Source organism: Takifugu flavidus, chromosome 17, assembly GCF_003711565.1.
Source record: "Takifugu flavidus isolate HTHZ2018 chromosome 17, ASM371156v2, whole genome shotgun sequence".
NCBI lineage: Eukaryota > Metazoa > Chordata > Actinopteri > Tetraodontiformes > Tetraodontidae > Takifugu > Takifugu flavidus.
Genome location: NC_079536.1, coordinates 6,595,868 through 6,605,985, shown reverse-complemented (window position 1 = coordinate 6,605,985; position 10,118 = coordinate 6,595,868). Strand labels below are relative to the sequence as shown.

The 10,118-nt window shown below is 45.7% G+C and overlaps 1 protein-coding gene across 1 annotated transcript; it reads left to right on the top strand.

The window, feature by feature from the left end:
* The first annotated feature begins 1,403 nt into the window (after positions 1 to 1,403).
* Positions 1,404 to 2,724, top strand: LOC130513900 (transcription factor 21). The gene is made up of 2 exons (XM_057013179.1): positions 1,404 to 2,022; positions 2,161 to 2,724. The coding sequence occupies exons 1-2, from the start codon at positions 1,594 to 1,596 to the stop codon at positions 2,242 to 2,244; spliced, it is 513 nt and encodes a 170-aa protein (XP_056869159.1). The 5' UTR covers positions 1,404 to 1,593; the 3' UTR covers positions 2,245 to 2,724.
* The last annotated feature ends 7,394 nt before the right edge of the window (positions 2,725 to 10,118 follow it).

Below are 10,118 nucleotides of genomic sequence, written 5' to 3'. Positions count from 1 at the left end.
TCTGTAGCCATCAATTACACCGACTTTTTGGACAACATTGGCCACTTTTTCTCAGGGAGCGACGCCGCGAGGATCCACTTTATTTTTCTGCACATCAGGCACATTTTCTCGTTAATAATAAATGAGGCAGTGGGAGGAAAAGGGAGCTCATAATCACGCAAAAAAACAGTTCACGGAAGGAGAAGTAAACAGAACTTTTAGCTTACACCTGCACGCAGCTCCCGAGCTCGTGACAGGTCCAAGGATAAAGGATAAATCCCAGAATCCTCTGGGGTCCCTGATGATGTCATGAAGACGTACATGGAAACCAGGAGATTTCCCGAGGCTGGAGAACACTTCTTTAAATGTGAACGCTTGGAAATCATATTTTGAACCCTGGCAAACAGTATTATAAACAGCTTTTTAAAAGTTTAGTGCTTGGGATGAAATTATGCTCCACTGTTCCTCTGTACACTAGAGGCCCCAGTCCAGAGGACAGTAGATCCCATTTTGTGATCCTGGCATGGATCCTGACATGGCTCTCAGCTGCAGTTAGGTAATTCTTGGCAGCGTTGTGTGATTGTCATAAAAATATTTAGATTTTCACACACATATTAGCCATCTGAGACCATGGATTTCCAGGGAATATGTCAAGAAGGAGTGAGCCTCCCGTATCTGCGCGGCTTCTCAGCATCTTTAGAGCTCAAATGCTCGACTTTTTAAGCACGTCGGAGAGAAAACTGCTCTCCCTTCTTTGTCCTCTCTCTGTTGGCCATCGAGCGCCAGATCCTTGGAGTTTGGGACTCTATGGGAATGAAGATGGTGCCTCCTCGGCCGCTGCCACACCCTTGTCATGCCAACGCTCCAGATGTCATGGGAACCGCTAACAGCTGGGGCCGGTGCACGAAGGCCGCGTGTGAAAGGCCGCTCCATCTGCAGAAACCCAATCCCTCTGTGAAACCAGCGGGGATTATGGACTTTTGATAAGGTCCCCAAGACATTTCTATTACCAACACACATCTGTGGGGCTGCAGCCTTGGGGGTGTTTACTACTGTACATACTGTGCGTACAGTTGCAAATGTCTAATTCATAATTGTGTGACTGAATTAAAAAAACTAGTCGGATTACTTTTTCTTTTTGTCCGCATCCGACTTTGTGAAGGTCTGTTTTCGCCATTTCTGACACTTCCAATGAAGTTTTGGAGTATCAAAGTAGAATTTATCAACATTGATACATGCATCTATTCTAGAGGTAACAGCTGTTTAATGTAAAAGTATAGGAGAGTTGTCGTCTTATGGGCTTACTGTGAGTTGGAGCAAAAGTGGGAGGAGAAAAGCTCAGAAAAAACTGTACAGATGCCAAGTCCTGGACTCTTAAATTTGAGGGGTAGCAAAGAAAAGAGGGACGTCTCAGATTTAGAGAAGGCTGCAGTTTTCAGATCTGACCTCCAGCTGCTCCGACTGTCATCCGGTGCCACCTCACTTTACAATAAGCTGCACGCAATCTTAAAGGGATTCATGCGGAAGAACCATCACTGAGTGCAGCTTTAGGAAGCCCAGAGTTGCTGAAGGGTCACCGGGGCGCCCCTCTAGAAGAGCAGGTGGAGCAGCAACATGTCCACCGGCTCTGCCGCGAGCGACGCGGAGGACTACGAGGCGAGTCCCAGAAGATCCGCCGCCGCCGTCTTGGAGAGGACGGCGCGCAAAGTCACTTGCTACGACCCCGGCAGGTACTCGGATGAGGAGCCGGACGATGACGGCGCGGAGGTGGGGAGGGCCAAGCATGAGCGCAGGGTCTCCAGAGCGCCGCACAAGGACGCGCGTCAGTCGCAGAGGAACGCGGCCAACGCCAGGGAGAGAGCGCGGATGAGGGTGCTGAGCAAAGCCTTCTCCAGGCTGAAGACCAGCCTGCCCTGGGTCCCGGCCGACACCAAACTGTCTAAACTGGACACGCTCCGGCTCGCATCCAGCTACATCTCTCACCTCAGGCAGCTGCTCCAGGAAGACCGCTTTGAGAACCGCTTTGCGCACCCAGTCAGTCTGGTATGAGACAACAACGAGGCTTAGGAGGAAAACAATATCAGTATTTCGAGACCTGTGAACCAGTCTAAGATTATGACTTTGAACTGAAATAAGCATGACAACACTGCCTAAATTTCTCCCTCTCTTCTGCCTAATCAGACGTGGCCCTTCATGATGACAGGCCGACCTGAGAACAGCCAAGACATGTCCTCCACTGTCAGACTGTGTGGAGCTACAGCGTAGATCCTCCATCCTCACAGAGGAACCCTGCAGCCTTCCGACACAATGAGGGCTCCAGCTGTCGGTTCCAAGCCCAACTCTGATCCACTCTGGATGATGCGTTTCAGAGCACGACAGGGAACTTTTGTACTCCAACTTTGTCCTCAGATGTATCCTTATGTGCATGTTTGTTGTAATTAAGCTTTGGCATGTTTACACTGTGTGTAAGGTCATTTCTGATGGGTTGTCTCTCTCATGTTGGATTTCCCAAGCATGGTTTTATCAATTCAGCAAGTATTGTGCAGCGACACTCGAATTTTGGAGCCTGGATTCAACAGCACTCTGACTAAACTGCAGGTTTCATTTCACAAACTCACCCTAAAACTTCAAACTTTGGTTGAGTTACTTGCAAGTGTTGCAGTCAAAGTGAAACATGCAGCCCGACAGTATATTTATTATGTTATGTATTGCATTTCTCTAATATTTCTGATAAAAGACAAATTATTATGAGTTCTGGTTCTTCCTTTTTGTGTTAAATGCACTTCTTTAAGTGGCTTAGCAGCATTTAGCATCTATACGTAGAGCTACAAATGGTATAATCATTAAATATTCCCCAGTAGAAGCAGGAATGGCTGATTTCCCACATCTACAAGGTCAATGCAAATACATGTTTTCTTCACACCAACCCACAACCTCATCTTCATCAATGCTTCACACTGGAGGAAGATGATCTCTTTATCCTGGCTTTTATATTCAAATAAGCCCAAAATACTGTGAGCAGGCGGATGGAGAGACAGGGTCTGGGGGGACAGGCTGACATGACATCAAGGCAGGAAAACCAAAGGGAGGAGAAGGAGGAAGAGTTTTCATCAGGTCCGTGTAGAGCCGCAGCTGTCGGCCTGTTGGTGGGTTTCCCAGAGCTGGGAGCCGCTCTCCTGGGAGCGGAGCCACTGTTACTGGACGGGGACCAGCTAATGAGCTGCCTTCTCACACTCAGCCTGTCGCCGTCCAACATCCACTCACATCAAACAGGGATCCAGGGGGACGGACGACTTGTCCGTGTCCAGTTTGACTCATTTCTGCACTGACAAGAATGCGCTGCACATTAATCATGGCAACAAAGTGATGACGTCTGGGAAAGCCTGATCTGAGGTCAGTTGGGGATTTTCTAATCTTAAAGAAAATAAAAGAACATATGGCAACTGGCTAACGCACAATAATGAATGCGTTGCTATGGCGACTTTAAGTCACTTTAAGATACTCTTCCATGACTGACATCTAGTGGTGAAGGGTGTGGATGGAATTCAGAGCAATAACACTCAATTCTTTTTGATTAAAATTATAATATATTGTTTGAGTATCTGTGCAGCAAAACACAAGTTTTGCAAAATATCTTAATTTCCATTAATTCTTATGATTAATTTCATTGATTTATTTCTCTAATTCAGCCCTATAGTGTGTGCATCATGTGTATGGAGAACAAACAAGTAAAAGAAGAGAGAATTGCGGTAGCAGGGAAAAAAACCTTGTCTTTTGAAAAAAATATAAACGGTTGAATCTAAAATTGTAATTGATGTTAATCAGCTTTAAAAGTTAAATACATCCACATTATAATCCACATTATAATATTTGTGACGGAGTCAGTCGCTGTTCACATATATGTCCAGCAGAGGTCAGCATTTATTCACACTGGCCAATATGACTCGGAATAGTAAAAAAAAATAGTCAGAATTTTAAAACCGTAAAGTTCATTTAATTGATGTCAGAAAACATAAATTAAATTCATAATACCTATTTATGATTTTCTCAAAAATGTATTTTTTAAAAATCCTTCTGGTCAAACCCCTTTTTGCACTATTTATCTGCAAAGAAATGTTATCTTCTTTTAATATCCAAATGATCATTTAAATCAGCACTTGCTGGTGGTTTTAAAGACAGCACCCAAGCACCCCCAAGTCAATGCCACTTTTCTGTCTGTAACACTTACACATGTAGAGGAATTTCCATGAACAGGAAGGAACTTTGAATCCAAAGGCAACATCTGGGCCCCTGAAAGCCCTCGCTTCAGGCTGAGCAGCCTGCAGGGATCCTGCTTGGAGATTTAGAACTTACAGTTTATCCACTTCTTTAGAGTACAAGCCAAGTTTTCTTATTACTTATGACATCATTTACAAATGTGAATTTTGCATTTTTAATAATAGCACAAACAAAATTGTTCTCTGTGCTTTTCTTTTTTATCATTAGTCCAAAAGGCTCAAACATCAGCTGTTGTGTCCATGTCCTGCTTCACAAATGTGAGGAGTGACAGCGGCAGAATGGTGGAGACTTCCTGTTCCTGTTTGAAGACGACAAACCCCTCCGTCAGACTCATGATTGGGTTACAGCGGGTCCGACCGGCTCTCGCTGCACAGACGACAGGGAGGGAGGTTGCGTGAAGCCCCTCTCCCAGCCTGGGTGGTGTCCTGGTTCCACCACAGCCCAGAAGGAGCAGGTATTAACGTGTGCTTGTGGAGCCGCCCCAACCCAGTTTACAAGAACCAGGACGTGGCCTCTGACCTGTAATCCTCACCTTTCTGTCTCTCTACAAAGACGTTCACGCCATCACTGGCCTGGTGCACGTTCCTGCCATCATGAGGGTCAGTGTAAGGTGCACCTTTACAAGAAAATAAATAAATTTGAAATTATTTTTAATATTGAAAGCACAGTAAATTACTCATGTGACAAAGAACACATGATACTCTTCCATACTGATTATATGCTGCGTTAGAAAAATACATTTAAAATCCAGTCAGGACTATAAAATTCTAAAAAATAATATATTCTAAATTCGATCTTAAAATGTATTTTAAACATCAATAAAAATCACCACATTGCAGCGTTAGAACAATCCATATCATATTATTTACATTACTTAAACACTGAATAATAAGCACAAAACAGCTGTACTGTCCATTAACTTCCTAAAAATCTTTATTTATTATTATTTATTCAGAATAGAGTTTTAATTTCATTTATAATAAATAATATGTTCTTTAGCAATTTTTTAAAAAGAGAAATATAGGAACAAATAGTAATTCCTGATGATTATAAAAATGAAATGATTAATTTTATTAAAAGGTTCGCATTTAGAAAAAGAGCAAGCAAAAGCGGGTCGAGCGGCGCTCACACAGGACGCGTCACCATCCCCGCCGCCCTTCGCTGGGGCATCCGCCGGGCTCATCTTCTGACACTACAAAGACGACAACGCCCCGACCATGGAGATAATATTCTCCCCTGACAATGGCGTCCCAGTCAGCGCTCTGGGCGAGGGCTCAGTGGCGGTGAGCGGCCCAGGTTTTCCCACCGCTGTCAGACAGCGACCCAGCCCTGTGGAGAAATGGGTCCCCTGGTTTGCTTAAAGGCCCAACCTGTCAGCGGCACAGAGGGATTAGCCTTTCACAGCCTTCACATTGTTCTCCAGGCCACAATGGGCTGCATGGGGGCCCGGCCTTTTGTCATCAGCTCTGTTGTGAACTTCTGCTGGGGCAACAAAGGTGTAACACACCTGTGACTGTGGATTAGATCTTTTTTTCTTTCGCTTTTTCTTTGCTGAGACATTGCCCATGGCTCTCCTGGCCACATCAAACAGGATCTTTGAGGAGAAGATGGTCGACACCTTAGATAAAAGTGAAAAGGGTAAAAAGATTTAGGTTTAGTTGGTCGCTAGCGATACAAAACACACTTTTAGGTGGTGTATATTTCCAAAAATTTGGCAAAAGTGGATCGTACTGGTCAGTGCGATCGCTGCTGCCGAGTGTTTTAGCAATGTCAGGAAAGCATCTGTCTTATTTTGACATCCTGGCACGGCCTTTGACCTTTTGCCGAGCGTTCTGTCGAGCCTTTGAAGGCCACATCCATGCAACTGAACCCCAAATCCAACTTTCTTTTCTTTCTTTTTTTTTTAAAGAGGCTTGAACTTTCCTTGACCACATCAGAAATCAAAGCGATTTCATGGTCGTTACGCTGAACGTGATGTTTTAAAAAAAAAAAAAAAAAAACCTCTGTTGAAAAGTGCAGTTTGTTCTGTTGTGGTCTCTATTTCTGTTTTATGGACTTAGAGGCGCGTTTGCTCCGCACAGGTGCAACAAAAGCAGCATCTCTTAAGTTGGTAAAGACAAAAAAAAAAGGCCTCTTTCCTGATGCTGCCTCATTTTGTTCGTCGTGAACAGAAGGTCTCATTTTAAATTTCTAAAAGCATCAAAAATGCACTATTTGTACACCAGCACCAAACATGTCCGCCGCTCCGTGTGAGCGGGAATGCCAAACGATCCCATTAGACTAATTAGACTGAAGCAGACATCGCCATCATCGTTAGGATTACTTTTATGCTCCATCCAGTTCCAGATAGCTGAAGGGGACTGCAATTATGGCACATGATGGTCTCTTTGGGGTAACCTCGGGGTCACCATGGCGCAGCTGACAGCAACGCTCGCCCAGTTAACGCTGTTTGATGGATCGTCTGTGCGCGTAGCCGGTCTGGCGCGTGCACGTGCACATGTGTGCGCGACGCAGGGAGAGATGATGTGTGTTCCTGTGTCCCCCCGGAGAGCCTCCACGGCCGGATGGCGTATCGGATGGCACGTTAATTACTCAGCCTTCAAAAAGGGCTGTCCTGGGTAGAAGTGATTGGAAGGGTGATGGCTGTGTGGTGGTCAGGAAGGTTGCCTTTGGGGGAAAACAGAGCAGGGCTGGAGGGGGGGGGTGGGGGGTGGAGATCTCTGTGAGCAACACAGGTGAGCAATCGGGCTGCAGCGCTCATGGAGCGATCTGATTCCTCACCATCTTCTCTCCCAGTTTGCTGGCATCATTGAATGATTTTTGATTCTGCAGCACTAACAACAACATGCAGAGACTCCTCGATTCAGATTTTATAATTAGCACTTTTTCAGAATGCTGAATAGACTGTTTTCTGTTTATTCCCACTGTCACGTTGTTGACAGTCACAACAAGTTAGATTCACAATGATGAAGGACGTCCTCCTGATTTAAAAATACATTTTTGTCGGATATTATTGTGGAACTGCATTAGCATCGGTAGCTGCATTAGGTCGTGCAACTCTGAGGGAAATAAGCTTAAAACACAGTTAGAATCTTAAAACTGTTTTTTAATAAGTATAAATAAATATGGATTCTTCAGTTTGTACAACTGTTTGTTAGTTGTTGTTATGAAGCCAGAAAAAACAGCAGAGTAAAGATGGACATTAGCCTTTGACCCTTTCTGACCTGAACCCTGTCTCTCTGTCTATCTGTCTGTCTGTCTGTATGTCACACACACACACACACACACACACACACACACACACACACACACACACACACTGCAAAAAGCCCCCTTCAGCCTCCCGTCTTGTGTCCATCAGATCAAAGCTCGCCGGGGGTTGAGATGGACCTGACCCGTGGGAGAGGTGCAGGGCCCTTCTGTTTGGGAGTCGGCGGTGTGGAAAGAGACAAACAGGCAGCTCCGAGGACAGCTTTAGCCCCCCCCCAACACACACACACACACACACACACACTCACTTCCCCTTGGGCTGATGGAGCCCTAAGTCCACGGAGGATTCCCAAGGCCGTGCATGACAGAGGAGGTCGTTTGTTCTGTCATCATCTCGAAAACACACTCACGCACATGAGAAGGCGCCTACGCCGCCTCTCCCTCGCCCTTTCCTCCTTCCTCTGGGCATCGCTGGGACACACGCTCTCCTCCTCTCTCACTACGCCGCAGATGCACACGCGGTCTCTTTCCGCACCCTTTCTGCCGCAAAGACTTTTCTCATCTGTTATCTTCCTGTCGGGACTCACGCCATTGATCCATTTGACCCAGCTGACACATTATTATTCAAGAGGTTCTAGAATTAAAATAAATAAAACACAACACAAACGCCGCTGTTTGTACACTCATTTATTAACGATGTTGTATTCCTGTAGAGCAGAGATAAACACTTCTGATCAATAGATAAACTCTGTGGTATAATCCACCCTGTGCTTTAGGCTTCAAGGGGCCCATTTACATCTCTATCTCACATTAGTCTGCTGAAAACAATATTATTCTTGTGTTTCACCGTCCCTCCAAGCACAGAACCATAAAACCAAATTTCCTAGCGTGAAATTTCCTTTGAAATCCCAGAGACACCTGATGCCTGCTCGAGCTACTTCACGCGCCTCGGCCTCGCCGTCCTCCGCCTCCGCGCTCTCTCCACCTCTGGCGTGCAACAAAGAGACACGCCGCAGTCTTGCTGGTGGACTTCCCCGCGTTTTCTCCGTCCCTCCTCTTTCATTTACAAGGTGACAAACCTCGCCGCAGTGTCTCGCTGCAGCTGGCACCCCCTGTAAATGGGGAACTCCCATATGATCCATGTGCACGGTGCTTATGTTATGTCCAGCGAGTGCATTTAAAGCTCTATGCCTTTTCCACATGGTCCGGCCTAGTTTAATTACCGTGCCCTGTCGCGGTTTCGACCGAACGCCCACAACTTTTTGGATGTGGGAACCAGGACGGAGGAGGATAGGGGCTGGAACGCTGCCGCATAACGCTAATGTGCTCTAACGCACATTAGTACGACTTCAAAGAGCCAAAAAAGTTTGCCACAAATGTCAGATTCCTTCGCAGGAATGAAAGTTTTCGCACAGCGGAACCTCACCACGCCAGATCATCCATCACGACGAGACGTTTTCCTGAAAGTCTTCCAGCCTGATCCAAAGTAGGCCTCCTTATCTCATTTAGGAACGGACCGTTCGCTTCACTCGCACACACTCCCTGGGTTTGTTAAGTCTTTATAGTTGGGTCCAAATCCCCAAATTTCCTCTCAGCTCAGCTGAAAACTCGGCGGTGATTAAGTTTTCCCCCTTCTTTTTTAATTTAGAAAAACAGAAATGTGAGAGAAGTGTGGGATATTGCGGCTCTATCTGGACGGGTGATGTGTATCTTTAATTCGAAAAAGGCATCAAGCATTTATGAGCGGACCCTTCCTGCAGCAGCTTTATGGATTGTGACCCTTTAAAACAATAGAATTCTGAGTCTGAGACCTTGAAAGTGGCTGTAGTGGTACTTAAAAGGAAAACAGCTGGTCTAACAAGGATGGGTGTTTACTATTCTTACATTAGAATTTTTCAATTTCAAAAAAAAAGTTCAGGTACTCTGAATATTTTATTTTAAAATAAATATGGCTATAACTTTTACAGTGTACAGGCCTGATTACTCATGCCATCTATGTACTCCTAGAACCACTAAAAAGGTAGAACCCATAAAAATCTTCAGAGGAATCTAAGGAAAAAAACAGGAAAGTTGGGGCCATTTGATACCATTGGGTGGCTCAGGCTGTGTCAGGACTCCTCTGGCTCTAACCAGTATGAAAAAGGTGGGACACTCTAATAGGATCAGCCAGGGTGACCTTTTCACCCCTCACCTCTCTCTTCTCCCCTGTAACGCCACCTCCCTCTCGGCCTTGCTTGGCACCGCTGGCGCTGGGTGGCACCCAAGAGCCGCTTGTTCCTACGGGTAAGGTTACAGCGGCGTCTGCTCACATGTTTTAACAATTTCCTCCCGTCCTCTGCGAATTTATGCAAATATTTTAGTCCAGTTTCCTCAAGTCTGGAAGGCCAATTAAGAGTGTCTGTTTGGGTTTGGTGACAGCTGCGGGGCGGGCTTGCAGACACTCGGGCCCTTGAGCTGGAGGTGAAGGTGCTCCCGCCAAACAGGAAGTGGTACCAATGAGGTGAGGAGGAAAGGAAAGATGGGGATAAAAAGAGTAGATGAGGGCACAGAAAAGGATGGAGGTGCATACTGTTAGCATCTGTTAGCAGCATCGTTATGTGTTAGCTTACATTGGGGTGAAGGAATGTTCATGTCCTTGATGCTGCAAAACT

Excerpts from the sequence above, each read along its gene's own strand:
- LOC130513900 (XM_057013179.1), top strand. The coding sequence starts at position 1,594 with ATGTCCACCGGCTCTGCCGCGAGCGACGCGGAGGACTACGAGGCGAGT. Across the intron at positions 2,023-2,160 it reads TTGCGCACCCAGTCAGTCTG|ACGTGGCCCTTCATGATGAC; the intron begins GTATGAGACAAC and ends CTGCCTAATCAG.